The following is an 18,222-nucleotide window of genomic DNA, read 5'->3' as shown; positions in this document are numbered from 1 at the left end:
AGTAAAAATAACGAATTTCTGGCACTCAACACTCTCCCCAACTTTATACTTGTTTGTCCTCATACAAGAAACAAACAACTCAAAGAAATGAAAGCGATCAACCAAAGAATCACGAATCGACAAGTTTTGAAAAACGGAAACAAATGTATGGCTCATATGAAAAATGGTACACACAAAGTAAACACTTACCACTAAACTACGACGATAACATAAACATGAAACAAACGCAAAGTACAAATAATATACCAAACATTCTAAAACAATACTAGTTCAAAAATGAATCACACCTAGCAAAATGAAATCATCGGTAGATGACAAACACACAAAATAAGGTAATTTCACTCATCCACAATCTTGCAAACAAAAGACTAAATTATGCAGTCATCCAAAAATTATGTTGAAAACACAAATGCAAGAATCACAAGGACTTTTCATGGTTGTAATGTGGCTTGGTTATCAAACAAGGGATAATTCCTAAGGCTAATCGAAACAAAATTTTGCCCAAACCTAAGGGAGTGATCAACTCACAAAAGTTCAAACACAAAATTCCAATCAAACTTCCTCATCAACCCACATTTCACACCAAAGCACCATACTTACTTGCACAATTATTCAAACTCTTTTTTTTTTCTTTTTCAAAACTTTTCTCTTTTTTCTTTCTTTTTCTTTTCACTTTTTTTTCACATATTTTTTTTTCTTTCAACCTCATAGCAATCAACCAATAAGTACACAATCATTCTCTCCCCAACTTGAATTCAACCATATTATCAAAATGTGAATACTCCCTACTTTCTAAGGCAAGATAAAAATTCAAACCAAAAATCATGGTTAAGGGTTCAAGAAAACAAAGAATCCACATCCATACAAAAATGAGAACCAAACACTCATAGACAAGCATTTAGCAAAAACAACATGGACATTGACAAAAAGGCTCAAAGGAGGTACTAATGATCACACACTCACAAGGTGAATTGTCTATTTGGCCAAGGTAGTTGTGCTCAAAATGAAACAAAAATGCCTTGATCCTTTTCATGCTTTCATATAATCAACACAAACAAAAGATTAAGCATAATAACATCCAGTTAGAACAAGAATGTGGTCTCCAACATATGTAAATAATGGAAAGCTACCTCACAAAAAGAGTAGGAACTAAAGTGATTCACAAATGAACAAGTATAAAAAAGAATGAATGGCATAAAAGTTGTAAAAAGCCTAAGTATCCTGAATATGCTAAAGTATATAAAGCGATAAACACATACCTCGAACGTGTACAAAACCTTAACAAAATCATTACCATACACTCGCAAGTCGAAACGATCAAACTTGGAAAATCACCTTAAATTTCTCAAGCTACTCAAAAAAAGCTCAAAGACAAACACACAACTATTAATATACACAAACTAAAAGACCGGATGAAATTGTATAAACAAATTTAAAAGTTAAGATATGAAATTTAAGAAGTGGTCCGATCTAAATTTGTTTAGACAACTGCATCACACTACCTAAACTAAACACAAACTAAAAAGAATAAACATGCTTGTTTTACGTCGTAAGCTCGACGCCTGTTATTAAAGAAAGTTCCTTCAAGTTACATCCGTCCGGCTATTCCTAACAACACACAAGCAAACGTGAAAAGAACAAACAATGATATAACAAATTCACAGCTATAAGTATAAATATAAACAAGTAAGACTATACAATATGTGCGATATATACATAACTCAAAACAAAAGAAACTATTGCGATGCAAGTTCAATAAAACACCAATCCCCGGCAACGGCGCCATTTTGTTGGAGCGGTAAAGTGGCAAGCAACAAAAGTTTTGGAAGTATTTATCCGGGAAATTATCGTCTCCACAGGGACTAGTGCATTGAACTGCCGTTCAACAGTTTCCGTAGTTATGAGTTTGGATTGAATTTGTTAAAGATAAAAAATGGAAAAGTAAATATTAACACAAAAAGAATTCATTCTTTAGAGAGAAGAAACTATCAAGTATTGCATATAATTTACTCTTCACAAACTTAAACTTGTTGACCGAATATACTCAACTTGTAACCTATCAATATTACCACATGTCAACAACACAACCCACAAAATTATCTAAGTGACGATCTCTCAGACACCTAAACAACACATGAGAAATCCGAGCTTCCCGTAAATGTCGATCTCTCAGACAAACACGACCACTCAGACACATTAAGCACTGACACTAAGTGATTATCAACCTAATCCATCTCTGCAATTAAGTTAATAGAAAATCATCCAGGATAAGCATTAGAGCCCTACATCTCTATAGCAACTCAAACACATAGCAACAAAGCAACAATCTAAGACAATAATCCATAAAAATATGAAAGCAAGCTTTATATAACATAATAGTCAACAAATATACATGAGATCAAAGTATATACATAACAAAACTCACAAAAGAAACTACAAAGAGAAGAAATGGAGAAAAACCCAAAAATCTCCTGGTTTGTCGGCTCCGATTGATGAAGGATTCAACCCCGGATCATCCATTTGACAGCTCCAATGTGTTTTCTAGCATCATTACACTCAAAAAATGCTATTGGATGGATTGAAGCTCTAAAATATCCAACCATCCTTGAAAAAATGATTTCCAACAGCTTTATTGCGTTTTCTGCCGACACTGCTTCGCCCGGCGACTAAAATGGTTCGCCCGGCGACTCCAGGCAATAGCAAATCACATTTTTGGGCCAGTCGGGCTCGCCCGGCGAGCCTAATCCTTCGCCCGGCGAGTGACACCAGTAGCAGAAAAATTCTGCACTGTTTCGGCCATAACTCGAGAACCGTAACTCCGATTTGCGCCCGGTTCGAAGCGTTGGAAAGCTTATTCCATGCTCTATCCAATAATGAATGAATATCAACTAAATTGATGATTTATTTTTATTTGATTTTGAGATTTATTCGACGATTCGTTGGTTCCGTCGCTCAAAATTGCGCGTTTTGAAGCCGTGTCTTTGGCACTTTATTGCTCGTGCTCCAAAAGCGACTCGATATCTACAAAATGAATAGAAAACTATCAAATGGTATATAAATGAATAAAAACTCAATTAAATCCTATTTATACATATTTATACAAAAAGCGGGGAATTATTCAGAGAATATAATACAAAAGAATTGATAAGTGCCACAAAACAATAGTAAAAATAACGAATTTCTGGCACTCAACACTCTCCCCAACTTTATACTTGTTTGTCCTCATACAAGAAACAAACAACTCAAAGAAATGAAAGCGATCAACCAAAGAATCACGAATCGACAAGTTTTGAAAAACGGAAACAAATGTATGGCTCATATGAAAAATGGTACACACAAAGTAAACACTTACCACTAAACTACGACGATAACATAAACATGAAACAAACGCAAAGTACAAATAATATACCAAACATTCTAAAACAATACTAGTTCAAAAATGAATCACACCTAGCAAAATGAAATCATCGGTAGATGACAAACACACAAAATAAGGTAATTTCACTCATCCACAATCTTGCAAACAAAAGACTAAATTATGCAGTCATCCAAAAATTATGTTGAAAACACAAATGCAAGAATCACAAGGACTTTTCATGGTTGTAATGTGGCTTGGTTATCAAAAAAGGGATAATTCCTAAGGCTAATCGAAACAAAATTTTGCCCAAACCTAAGGGAGTGATCAACTCACAAAAGTTCAAACACAAAATTCCAATCAAACTTCCTCATCAACCCACATTTCACACCAAAGCACCATACTTATTTGCACAATTATTCAAACTCTTTTTTTTTCTTTTTCAAAAATTTTCTCTTTTTTCTTTCTTTTTCTTTTCACTTTTTTTCACATATTTTTTTTTCTTTCAACCTCATAGCAATCAACCAATAAGTACACAATCATTCTCTCCCCAACTTGAATTCAACCATATTATCAAAATGTGAATACTCCCTACTTTCTAAGGCAAGATAAAAATTCAAACCAAAAATCATGGTTAAGGGTTCAAGAAAACAAAGAATCAACATCCATACAAAAATGAGAACCAAACACTCATAGACAAGCATTTAGCAAAAACAACATGGACATTGACAAAAAGGCTCAAAGGAGGTACTAATGATCACACACTCACAAGGTGAATTGTCTATTTGGCCAAGGTAGTTGTGCTCAAAATGAAACAAAAATGCCTTGATCCTTTTCATGCTTTCATATAATCAACACAAACAAAAGATTAAGCATAATAAAATCCAGTTAGAACAAGAATGTGGTCTCCAACATATGTAAATAATGGAAAGCTACCTCACAAAAAGGGTAGGAACTAAAGTGATTTACAAATGAACAAGTATACAAAAGAATGAATGGCATAAAAGTTGTAAAAAGCCTAAGTATCCTGAATATGCTAAAGTATATAAAGCGATAAACACATACCTCGAACGTGTACAAAACCTTAACAAAATCATTACCATACACTCGCAAGTCGAAACGATCAAACTTGGAAAATCACCTTAAATTTCTCAAGCTACTCAAAAAAAGCTCAAAGACAAACACACAACTATTAATATACACAAACTAAAAGACCGGATGAAATTGTATAAACAAATTTAAAAGTTAAGATATGAAATTTAAGAAGTGGTCCGATCTAAATTTGTTTAGACAACTGCATCACACTACCTAAACTAAACACAAACTAAAAAGAATAAACATGCTTGTTTTACGTCGTAAGCTCGACGCCTGTTATTAAAGAAAGTTCCTTCAAGTTACATCCGTCCGGCTATTCCTAACAACACACAAGCAAACGTGAAAAGAACAAACAATGATATAACAAATTCACAGCTATAAGTATAAATATAAACAAGTAAGACTATACAATATGTGCGATATATACATAACTCAAAACAAAAGAAACTATTGCGATGCAAGTTCAATAAAACACCAATCCCCGGCAACGGCGCCATTTTGTTGGAGCGGTAAAGTGGCAAGCAACAAAAGTTTTGGAAGTATTTATCCGGGAAATTATCGTCTCCACAGGGACTAGTGCATTGAACTGCCGTTCAACAGTTTCCGTAGTTATGAGTTTGGATTGAATTTGTTAAAGATAAAAAATGGAAAAGTAAATATTAACACAAAAAGAATTCATTCTTTAGAGAGAAGAAACTATCAAGTATTGCATATAATTTACTCTTCACAAACTTAAACTTATTGACCGAGTATACTCAACTTGTAACCTATCAATATTACCTCATGTCAACAACACAACCCACAAAATTATCTAAGTGACGATCTCTCAGACACCTAAACAACACATGAGAAATCCGAGCTTCCCGTAAATGTCGATCTCTCAGACAAACACGACCACTCAGACACATTAAGCACTGACACTAAGTGATTATCAACCTAATCCATCTCTGCAATTAAGTTAATAGAAAATCATCCAGGATAAGCATTAGAGCCCTACATCTCTATAGCAACTCAAACACATAGCAACAAAGCAACAATCTAAGACAATAATCCATAAAAATATGAAAGCAAGCTTTATATAACATAATAGTCAACAAATATACATGAGATCAAAGTATATACATAACAAAACTCACAAAAGAAACTACAAAGAGAAGAAATGGAGAAAAACCCAAAAATCTCCCGGTTTGTCGGCTCCGATTGATGAAGGATTCAACCCCGGATCATCCATTTGACAGCTCCAATGTGTTTTCTAGCATCATTACACTCAAAAAATGCTATTGGATGGATTGGAGCTCTAAAATATCCAACCATCCTTGAAAAAATGATTTCCAACAGCTTTATTGCGTTTTCTGCCGACACTGCTTCGCCCGGCGACTAAAATGGTTCGCCCGGCGACTCCAGGCAGTAGCAAATCACATTTTTGGGCCAGTCGGGCTCGCCCGGCGAGCCTAATCCTTCGCCCGGCGAGTGACACCAGTAGCAGAAAAATTCTGCACTGTTTCGGCCATAACTCGAGAACCGTAACTCCGATTTGCGCCCGGTTCGAAGCGTTGGAAAGCTTATTCCATGCTCTATCCAATAATGAATGAATATCAACTAAATTGATGATTTATTTTTATTTGATTTTGAGATTTATTCGACGATTCGTTGGTTCCGTCGCTCAAAATTGCGCGTTTTGAAGTCGTGTCTTTGGCACTTTATTGCTCGTGCTCCAAAAGCGACTCGATATCTACAAAATGAATAGAAAACTATCAAATGGTATATAAATGAATAAAAACTCAATTAAATCCTATTTATACATATTTATACAAAAAGCGGGGAATTATTCAGAGAATATAATACAAAAGAATTGATAAGTGCCACAAAACAATAGTAAAAATAACGAATTTCTGGCACTCAACAATGATGCACACAGTTAGAATATTCTCCAACACAACTGGCCTTGTTGTAAATCCTCAAAAATGCAAGTTATTTTATGGGGGTCTCCAAGACAATGCAATTACTGCTATCAGGAATACCACATGTTTTGAGCTTGGACAATTGCCTGTGAAATATTTGGGAGTGCCACTGACTTCTAAGAAGCTTAGTATCAGCCATTACTTGCCACTAATAGAAAAGATTCTTGATAGGGTGAGGCACTGGTCCACTAGACTCCTCAGTTATGCAGGGAGGTCTCAACTCATACAAAGTGTATCTAATGCCATAGCTCTATATTGGTTACAGTGTTTTCCAATCCCAAAGTTTGTCTTGCATAAAATTGAATCTATTTGTCCAAGCTTTCTTTGGAGAGGGAAGGATGTGCATAGCAAGAAGAGCCCGATAGCTTGGAAAACTGTGTGCCAGCCCAAGCAGTGTGGAGGCCTCAATATTTTGAATCTCAATGTTTGGAATCAATTACCCTATTGAAGTGTCTTTGGAATATTCAGAGAAAGGCTGATAATCTTTGGGTACATTGGATCCATGCCTATTATCTGAAAGGCCAATCTTTAATGGAACTGATGCCTAATACTACCTGGTCCTGGATGTTTGTTAGTATCATGAAGCAGCGTGGCTCTGTTCCTCATAATCTATGGAATACTATGACTCAGGAGCTGAAATTTCCCATGAAAAGAGTGTATGCCCATCTGTTGAATGCTGAAAGAACCAATTGGAGTTATCTATTGTGCTCAAATCCAGCTAGACCTCGTGCAACCTTATGTCTATGGATGCAATGTCATGGGAGGCTGCCTACAAAAGATAGAACGATCCGGTTTGGCTTTATTCAGGATAATGTGTGCAGCATGTGTAGACAGGATGTTGAAACTAAGGAGCATGTGTTCTTTGAATGCAGTTTTCCCAGGAGTATTTGGTGTACTATTCTGGAATGGATTGGCATTAAGCACACCCCTGTGATTTGGCTAGATGAATTGAGGTGGGTTATTGCTAACTCTAATAAGAAGGGATGGAGAGCCAAGATCCTAAAGCTAGCTTTTGCTGAGGTGATTTATGGGATATGGTCCCATCGCAACAACCTTATATTTGGTACAGATTCTACTGCCACTCTCCAGACTATCATAGATTGCATAGTCCATAGGAGTTGGATAGATAAAAGCATTAGAAACCATATAGCTGAACTACTATTATGATGTATATAATAGGAGTTAGTTAGTCCTACTTACCTTGCTGGATCCACGCGATCGCTTGCTATGTATCTGTTTTTGAATTAATGAAATTCACTTTGATTAAAAAAAAAAAGTGGACATTTGTTATTCTTCCTTGACTTAGGCATCCGAGGCAAAAAAAACTAATTTATTTAGGGTTTTGTTTTCTCTCTCTCTGAAACCTCTCTTAATAATGACATGTGCGTTCGTAGGGATTGTGCAAAATCGATATAAATATTAAATATGTGTTATATAGTTATTGTTAAAATAGTCTCGACCATAAAAAATTTGTGTATTCATAAAAAAATTGTGTATTCACAAATCATAATTGTTTCATGTTTTTCTATAAAATCAAATATATTTTCAAGTCAATTTTATTTTTTTTCGTAAAAAATATTTGTTATTTGTATAAAATTAAATTTAAAAATTAAATATTTTTTATTTGATTTTATTCTTTTTAATTATTATTTTAAAAAATATATTTATCTCATTTGAATTTTCATGCAAACGCACATGGTATTGCTCAACTAACCTCCATGTTTTTTTTATCACCACCGGTTTAGTCCGGTTCGGGGGTCAGTTCTGTCATCAAGTGGTTCCAGCCCCCTCCCGATCGCAGTTAATAATTAGTATTCAATTAATTTTTATAACTTCTCGTTACCTGAAAAAACCATTTAACGTAGATCACGTTTTCAAATATTTATTTTTAACTAATTCATAATAAATACTAATTATTAATTATTTAATGACTTCTATATATAAAAGAATCTAATTATCAAAATTTAAACATTATTAATTATACACCGTTTGATTAATTATACACCAATTATAAACATTATTATAATAATGAGTGTATAATATAAATGTTACAAAAATACTATTACAATCCTCTCATAAATTACAAATATTAATATATTTGGTACAAATTAAAATATTAATATAAATGTCATTATACTAAATTTAAATTTTTTTTTTTGGAAATAAGGAATATATTAATATTACCAAAAAAACAGTTACAAAACAAGCGACCCATAGGGTCCAGCAGAAATGGGATCAAACCCACTCATTACATCAGTAAGTATCCAAGCTTTTCTCTAAGCTTTGGCCTAGCCCAAGCTCTATTGACAACATTCTCTATAATATGGGTAACTATATCACTATCTATGGTATCTTTCCTATACACTCTTCTATTTCTCTTCAACCATATGGCATATATACATTCAGCCAAAGCTATCTTGTAGAATCCTTTTCTCCAGTTCTTACTCTTGCACAGTTTGATCGACCAGTTCTTCACTTGCATCCATCCTCCCTCTTGATTCTCAATATGAAGCCATCTCATTACCTCCTTCCAAATGCTCCTAGTTGCACTGCACTCAAAAAACATATGCTGCAAAGTTTCACTTTCCAGACAGAATTCACACTTTGTATCACTAATCATGCCAAATTTCACCAACCTATCTTTTGTAGCAAGTCTACCATGCCAAATTTAAAATTTTAATATCATTTAAATAGGGTAACAATTAAAATGAGAAAATAAATAATTTTCAGTGTTTGATGTTTAAGGGTATGAAAAAAAAACTTAGGAATTTTTCAATTATGGAAGCAAAATTATAAATAAGATTATGAATTGGGGTTGGGGGAATCGATAAAAATTATTATCACATTATTAGTAATTATTGTTAGGGATATGAAATAAGGGCTCTAATTTGATTTAATTTAGATTAATGAAGCAATAAATAGAGATGAGAAAGATAATATTCAAATATTTTTTATCAAAACAAAATAAAAAATATTTATTATTAGTCACATACTCAAGTAACATATAATCAATTTTAAATTAATAGTTGATTATAATACATAAAATTAGTAAATTTATATATAATTAGTAAACTTACATCTAAAATAGATATTTTGTAAAAATTGATGATTTAAAATACTGCTACTTGGGTGATTCTCTTCTTCTTCTACATTACTACTTTATTCACATTGAAAAAAAAATACTAACTACCTTTTGGAATGAAAAGGTATGGGAAAAGTAAAAAGGCCATAGCAATTTTTTTTTGAAAAACTAAACTAATTCCAATCGATCTGATACATACTCTCAGTAGAATAAAATATACATTTTATGATTTAGTGAATTGAATATATAGTAGGTAATGATCTATATCATTAAACTTATAAAAGTAATGTTTTCAAGTGGTAGCTAAGAAAACAAAATAACAACAACTCAGTATATTGGAAACTGGGAAGAAGAGAAGAAATCAAAGAGATAAAAAAAATAAAGGGAAGGATCTTTTTCTGATTGCGGCCGTTGGATCTTCGCACCGCCCTTAACCTGCCACCGGAAATCAAATCACGCCGGCTAACGCAGAACCGTCTTCACCGTCGAAAATCTAAACATGCAGTTTCCACCCTCAACCACTGAATTTGTCGTCGTCTACGACTTCCACCGAAAACTTTCACGTTGTCGGCAAAAGATCCATGCAAACCACTGTCTTTGCCATCAAAATTGTTTGATTCTTCTCTGATTCATTCTTTTACTTGTTGATGTTGTATGCAAAGAGAGATAAGGAAGAGAAAAACATGAATCGAAGCGGATCTGCGGATCTGTGATGAACAACGAATAAACAAAGTAATCAGATCAAATTTTCGATTCATATTCTGCATACAATGAAAATAAAAATCAACAAACAGCAAGACTTTAAAACAAAATACTGTGAATCGTATTTGAATCGTATTCAAACATGATGGATGGGCATTAAAATGGATTTTGGAATTGCAAAAGAAAATGAAAAAATAACCTAAAATCGATGGATGTAATGGAAGAGGAAGAACAAAAAAACCTAACTGTTTGTAGTTTAGGGTTTGTTGGTTTGTAGCCATAATATATAGATTAAGGAGAGAAAATTGAAGGGTTTCTCAGAAACCTAAGAGAGGAAGCATGGAGGTTGTTTTGCTGTATTCCAAGAAATTTTGCACAATTCCAAGAAAGTTTTTCAGGTTAGTAATGATGGAAAAATATAAAAGGGTTAATGAATTTGTTAATGAAAGGTTTAGAAATAATTATAATATTTATTTGTTAATTTAAATATTAAGGGAGATGCAATTACTTTTATGTCCCCGTTTATCACTCTCAAAATGGTGATTAGAGGGATAATTAAAAGATTTCATATGTCATCTACTTTATTATATTAAAGTAGAAGACTGATATTCTTTTTCAATATTGATACATTCACTAACATATTATTTTTCCATTTTTAGTGCAAGTGTTCTAAAAATTTAAAGGTGTAGATACTTTTCTCTCCGTCTTATAATAAGTGTCTTATTTGAATTTTACGTGGTTCTTAAGAAAATGATTAGATATATTGATTTTAATAATAAAATCAATATTATTTATTAAAGTATTCTTATTTATTATATGTAGTGGAGTGAAAAACGTACTAAAATTAATATATAGAGATATAGTAGGGAAAAAAAATAATAAATATTACATTGATATTCTTAAAAAAAAATAATTTATTTTAAGATATAAAAAAATGTAAATAAAACCCTTATTATGAGAGAGATGAGACAGAGGGAATATTAAGACGATGACAAATGATTATTTTGACCAGCCGTTATCATTTACCGGTGATTAAAGATCATTCATTTTTGAGGCATTCTTTAGCATTTCAATAAGACTGATATTTAAATAAAATTGCTGCTCATGACGAGTTATAAACTTTCTTTTTATCATTACAATTAGCAAAAGTTTTAAAAAAAAATTGGTGCTCATGACGAGTTATAAACTTTCTTTTTATCATTAGAATTAGCAAAAGTTATTGTCGGGGTCTAAGCCAAAGATAAAACCTTTCCCATAAAAAACAAATAAACATTTTAAAAATACATATTCTCTTTCTTCAACTATTTTTAAAATAGATAAATATTTTTAAATATAATTTTATATTCACATTGATAATAATTTATGATTCTGAAAAAAATAATATATATATATATATATATATATAACATTAAATTAAGGGTTAAATACGTTTTTAGTCCCTATAAATACGCGACCCTGCATTTTTAGTCCCTATAAAAATTTTCTTCAATGAATGGTCCTTATAAAATTATTATGCACCTAATTTCAGTCCCTACTATAAAACTAATGTGTATTTTAGAATGATTATTTTACAGACATGTTCATAATGTTTTAAAAAGTTCCTGGAAAAAAAAGAAACTCAAAATTTAATTTATAAGTTGAGATTTTCATTACTTTTGTCGTTATTTTTTGAAATTTGAAAAATTCATATTTAATTTTTCTCGTTTTAAAAAATTATAAAACTTGGTAAATAAATATTTTACAGTATTCTAAACATATATAAAAAAAATTTCAAAAATTTAAAAATTAAAGGATAATTAAACAGTTTTTAAAATTTTAGAAAATAACAAGGACTGAAATTGCATACATAAAATTTTTAGAAGGACCATTTATTAAAGGAAAATTTTGTAGGGACTAAAAATGCACATATTTATAAGGACTAAAAACGTATTTAACCCTGAAATTAATCATCACATCTCTTCGGACGATTATGCTAACTACACCATATTCCTTACATATATATATATATATATATATATATATATATATATATATATATATATATATATATATATATATATATATATTTTTGGAAAATAAGAATATATTCATTTCAAAAAACAGTTATGTACAAGCAACTTAAAGGGCTCAGCAAAGAGCTATCACAATAAAGTTCCAACAAAAGACTCACTGGAAGGTTGATGTACCTTTGAAAGTGAGGTTTTTTGGTTGGAGATGCTTCCTCAATAAAGTTCCAATAAAAGACTCACTTTGGCGCAAAGGTATTCTTTCTAATACTTCGAATCTTGTTTGTGTGTTCTGTGATAATTGCAACGAATCTACTCTTCACTCTTTCCTTTTCTGTCGGAATGCCGGGATTGTTTGGAGAGAAATTGCCGAGTGGATTGGGATACCGTTCAAGTTAGGAGTAGATTTAAAAGATAGCTTTTTGACTTGGAGTTCTTTATGTCGGGCGAAGAGAGTCAAAAGTAGTAAAACAGTTACGGTGTGGTTAGCTACATTGTGGAATCTTTGGTTACGAAGGAACGACATTGTCTTTAACGAGGGTACTTGGAATTCGAGGGATGTCGTGTGGAGCTGTAAAGCGCTAGTTTGGAGATGGTCGTTCATAGGGAAAATTACTCATTCCAATTATAACTTTTATGAGTTTAGCAATAACCCATTGTTTTATTTATGCTAGGTTCCAATCGGTTTGTAATTTTCTTTTTCGGCCCTTTTGTGGGATGTAATCTTGAACCTTTTGATCTAATATATCTCTTGCTTTTAAAAAAAAAAAAGCAAAGAGCTATCACAAAAATCACCCATCTCGTAAGTAAATGAGCAACATGCTCCCTGTGTTTTGGTTTCATCCAAACTCCATGCACAATAACATCTATAATCCCTTTCACAATTCTTGTATTACTATTTATATTAATATACACTTTTTTTATTTCTATAATTCCAGTAAGTATATATTGTTTTCGCAAATGCTGTATTCAAGAATGTTATCCTCCAATTTTTGTTGTTGCTCATGGTTATCATTCAAGCCAGCTCCTGCATCCAGTCTTGAGAATTGTGCTCAATGTTCAGCTAATTAAGCACATTCTTTCATATCTCCATCATAGTGTTGCATGCTTTCATTTTCATTGCAAAATATGCAGCTAGTATTACTCACCGTACTAAATTTATACAACCTCTCTTTGGTTGCAGACGGTCTTGGCATGCGAGCCACATAATAAACATTGCCCTAGGCCTTGCTTTATTATTATAGAACAATTTCCTCCATGGCACTTCTTGTGGCTGTTGCTCCATCATTCCATAATAAATTTCTTGGTACTGAACTTCCTGGTGTTCATCAATTCATGCCATTGTTGCATTTCCTACACCTTGTCCCTTTGCTTGAGAATACTCTTCAAAATCCATGAGCAATTGGATTCAATTGGCACAGTCACAGTCAGGATGTCCTCATTGTTTGCATAGTAGGTGTGAACCCACTTAATCCATAAAATATCCTCTTTGTTACATAGGTTCCACAACAAATGCACAATCCACTTGAAGCTAAGATTAAACAGATTATTTCTAAGTAAGTTTATGTTTATGAGATTTTTAGTAATATTTTCTTTGACTTTGTAATTAGTTTAGCGCGTAATATTTTTAAATTATTTCAATATACAGAGTTGTGGAACGACATTATATTATGAACAATTTTAAAACAAAACTTCACATTTTATACTTTCAAGATAAGTGGATTACTTGTGACATTCATTTATATATATATATATATATATATATATATATATATATATATATATATATATTGTTGGTGGTATTCTAGAGGTGGTATGTGATAAATTATGGTGTTGCAGGATTCTGCAAAGGAAAACTGATTTTAGTCACTTTCTGCACTATACTTCTACTGGTGGAAGATATGCTTTAAAACAGCTGATTTTTATTGAATTCACCACCAACTGCAATATCTTTCTTAGCATTACAAAGCCTTTATATAGGCTTGAATAAAAACTGACATAGAATACAATAAGATGATAATTAAGATGAGGACTCTTGGTTCTCTCAATCTTAATGTTACAACTCTAACATAACTCTAAATAAAGACAATAATTAGAATTTGATGGTTGCAATTCTCTCATAATTCTTACAAAAGCCAGTGGTGGTTACAACCAATGTTATCAAAATCGCGATCCAGATCGTGGAATCGCACGATTTTGCGATCTCAACCACCTCCACCGATCTGGATCGCAAGCAAGATCGTATAGCAGCGGAAATTACGGCAAAAATCTTGGTTTTAGTAAACAGATCGTGAAATCAGACAATTTTTAGAAATATTTCATAATACCGAGCTTTAATTACCCGGGTCAATTTTGACCCAGTTTGCAACCCGATGTTTCTCTGTTTTGGCCTTTTGCGTTTTTGCTCGTTTCGTAATGAAGCTTAAAACTTCGTTTTGTCTACACCTGCATTTTTCATTTTCGTCTTCATCTTCGTTTATCTGCGTTTTCACCTTCTAAAACATTCATTTGTTCTTCGTCGTTTTGTTTATTTTTTCTTTTGTTTTTTGAAAAAAACCATTTTACATACATAAACTTTACATTCACACGTAATAGGCCAGCTTTTAAAAAGTAAGTTGAATTGGCTTTATCACAAATCAATCTTCTCTTGTGCAGTATGACTGACACGACATCACAAACACGCCACCACACATACCTGCTCTTTCTTTTCTTTTATTTTTCAATTATTTTTTGTTTTAATATTTTAATAATTACTTCTTTTGTTTTTGTTTTATATTTATTTCATATATTTTTTTTATTTTTCTTTCCTTTTTAATCTTTATATATATATATATATATATATATATATATATATATATATATATATATATATATATATATATATATATATATATATATATATATATACACACATGCATGAGTGGTTATATATTAATGAAATGTTAAAATTTGTAGACGACGAGATAAGAAGAGGGTTACGAGTGTGGGTATTATGTAATGAAACACATGTTATACAATGTCTATGCCGACATTGTTGATTTTTGGGATCAAGTATATAATATGTCATGAAATGTTTACAATAATATATTAATGTTTATGTTTCCTATTATATTTTAAATCATGTTCAATTTTCTTCACTTTTTATGTAGACTTTTAACGCCATGACACCTTTCTCTCCCCATGACTTAAAAGACATTAGTAGACTTTGAACATTTATTTTCAATGGGCTACTTGAAAAGGGTGCTAATATATGACTTTAACTTTGATGTTTGTAAATATATGATTTTGGCTTTGATGTGTGTAATATATGATAAGGGTAAATATATGTTTGTAAATAATATTTTTGACTTTGATGTAAAAAAATATTTAGGTTTGTAATATATGTTTAAAATACAAGTAAAAAAAATACAGGTTTGTAATATATGAAAAAATAAAAAGAGTATTTCACCACGATTGTTTACTATAACCGTTGTGTTAGGTAGCGCACCAAATATTATATACTACTCACGACCTTTATATATTGCACAACAGTTGTTAACTATAACCGTTGTGATAGGTAAGCTCATTACCCAGTTTATCACAACGACCACACACCCGCAGTAGAAAACAACATACTTACAAACACATTCGACCTCACAACGGTTAGTCTACTGTGATGGTATCCTTTTTCCAACTGTTGTGAAAGGGATTTTCCGCAGTAGTGAATTTTACTTGTCATTCCTTATAATTTGTGCAAATGATCATGAATCCAAAAACTTGTTGATTTTTGTTTTGTTTGCTCATGAAAACATCATTTTCCATATTTTTTCTTGTCAAAATATTTGAGTTAAAGATCATTGTCCAAGTATTGTTAGTGTTAATTCATGAATAATTTAAACTTTTGGTTCAAAAAATTTAAATAAAAAAAATAAACTTTACATTTATTATCTTTAGTTAATAAGAGCATTGCCCTCTTGAAAAATAAAATACTAACTCAATTTAGTAGCTCATTAGTTGTTATTATAAAATTTGTTAAAGAATAACTGTTTTTTGGTGTGAAAAGTATATATTGTAAAAAATTATATTTTTACTATAAGTTTTAGAGAAATAAAAATAAATTATGCCTTTGTTATTATTTATGGTTCAAAATCAATGATTTAATTTAATAATCATTTTCTCAATATTTGACCATTAACTTTTTATCTCAAAAAAGTTATAACCGTAAGGCATGTCTCTATTTTTATATATTTTTTTATAATAATTGAAATATGTTCATACCTATATTTGCTTTGTATCTTCTTATGAGTATGAGGATGACTAGTTGGCAAGATAAACAAATGTTTATATATGTACAATTTTATACATGACATAAATTCTTACATAAGCTTATGGCATATTATGATGACGAATATTTGTTGAAATGCATATGCATATGCATATTGAGAAATCGTATGCCTATGCCTTTCATTGTTACGTGAGAGAAGAGTCACAAGTGGCACGTTTGAGTTCGATTGATGGTGTCGATACCATAACTTTTGTGGCGCTAAATCATGAAGTGATGCCATGACCCTTTGCGATGGGATTCAAATTATGGAATTATATACATAGGCATATAGACATTGTATTAGGAAATGAGTCTTAATGATGTTATATGTATTATTTTTTTAATTAATTATATATGCGTGTTAGATTGAAATATTTAATCTATTATAATGTCTTCTTTATTTATGCTTGATGCTTCGCTCTTGAGTTTTTGTTCTTTTCTGATTGATGACTCTTTTAGTGGACGTGTAGGCTATACGCCATTAGATCATGACATTTTTTTATGAGAGATGAGCTACCACCATCGAAGATGGTCGAAGATGAAAGATTTCATGTTTCCAGATGAGTGGACCGAGACGTCTTGGGGTTAAAATTGACCTTAGAAGGTGTAAGACCCCAAAAATCTAAACTTAATTATTATTTAGTTATTTGATTGGTTTAGTGTAATTATATGAATTATGGCGATTTTATGTGAAGTCCTTGCGAGTATATGTGATGTCTTGATGATCATGATGCCTGATATGGTGTTATCGTGTGGTGTTTGACGAGTAGTATGAATTAAGTTGATAATTAGAATAATATAATTATTGAAAAATTTCATAGTAGAATTATTACTTAGATAACTAAAATAATCATTTAGACTTATTTTATTTAAATAAATTGAGATAAAATATGATGTATAGATGATGAGGACAAAGTGATAGTTTGTGAATGGGTAAGGGAGGGTAAGATGAGAATACCAGAGAAAGGGTCCAAGGGTTAAACTAGGAAACATGAGTGTCAGTATTCATTATGTGCGATCGTAAATGTTGAGAAGAGCGCATAGAAGAAGCTAGGGCACAAAGAGAAAAGGGAGAATCCATCTATAGAGCTTGGAACACGGATAAATAGCTAGAATCTAAGGTAAGGGGAGTTAATTTTGATTATTATAATAGTTATAGGGTTTAGATAATTGTAGGGTGGGTTTTGGGGTTTTTGTGAATGATGATGATTTTGATAAATTTGTGATACAAATTCTGAATGATGATGATCGTAAAGGTGATGTGTATATGATGTGTGTATACATGTCATGTGATGATTATGCGAATGATGATTCACTTGACTAGACGTGGTCGGATTTTATATGACATTGTTATGTATCATGCATTCATAGCATATTTTGTCAGGACATTTTTCTAGTGATGTTAATAGGACGTTGGTCCAGTAATGTTGACAGGACAATGGTCCAGTGATGGCCTCAATCACATAGTGTGGATTGAATGCAATTTCTGAAGTGCTCTGGTTCCAAGCGGGAATCGATTCTATTGGTGGGAATCTTTGGAGAAAAGATGAAAGAGTCATCACTGAAAGTTTGGTACCACATGCATGACTCTTATGTTGTTGCATTGCATTCTTTGTGACATTGCACAATGATTGATTAAGTGATGTTTGTGATGATGTGTGAATTAATGATGTCTTGATGATGACTGTTGAGTGATGTTTGTGATGATAAGTGAATTA

At 31.8% G+C, this 18,222-nt stretch overlaps 1 protein-coding gene across 1 annotated transcript; it reads left to right on the top strand.

Moving 5' to 3' along the window:
* Window positions 1-6,355: 6,355 nt before the first annotated feature.
* On the top strand, window positions 6,356-7,578 carry LOC131597251 (uncharacterized). Its single transcript, XM_058869961.1, has 2 exons — window positions 6,356-6,787; window positions 6,880-7,578. Exons 1-2 carry the CDS (start codon window positions 6,356-6,358, stop codon window positions 7,576-7,578), a joined length of 1,131 nt encoding a protein of 376 aa, XP_058725944.1.
* Window positions 7,579-18,222: the final 10,644 nt, after the last annotated feature.

This window comes from Vicia villosa, linkage group LG1 (genome assembly GCF_029867415.1).
Source record: "Vicia villosa cultivar HV-30 ecotype Madison, WI linkage group LG1, Vvil1.0, whole genome shotgun sequence".
Lineage (NCBI taxonomy): Eukaryota > Viridiplantae > Streptophyta > Magnoliopsida > Fabales > Fabaceae > Vicia > Vicia villosa.
The sequence above is the reverse complement of the archived record's forward strand: the minus strand, read 5'-3'. Positions and strand labels throughout refer to the sequence as shown.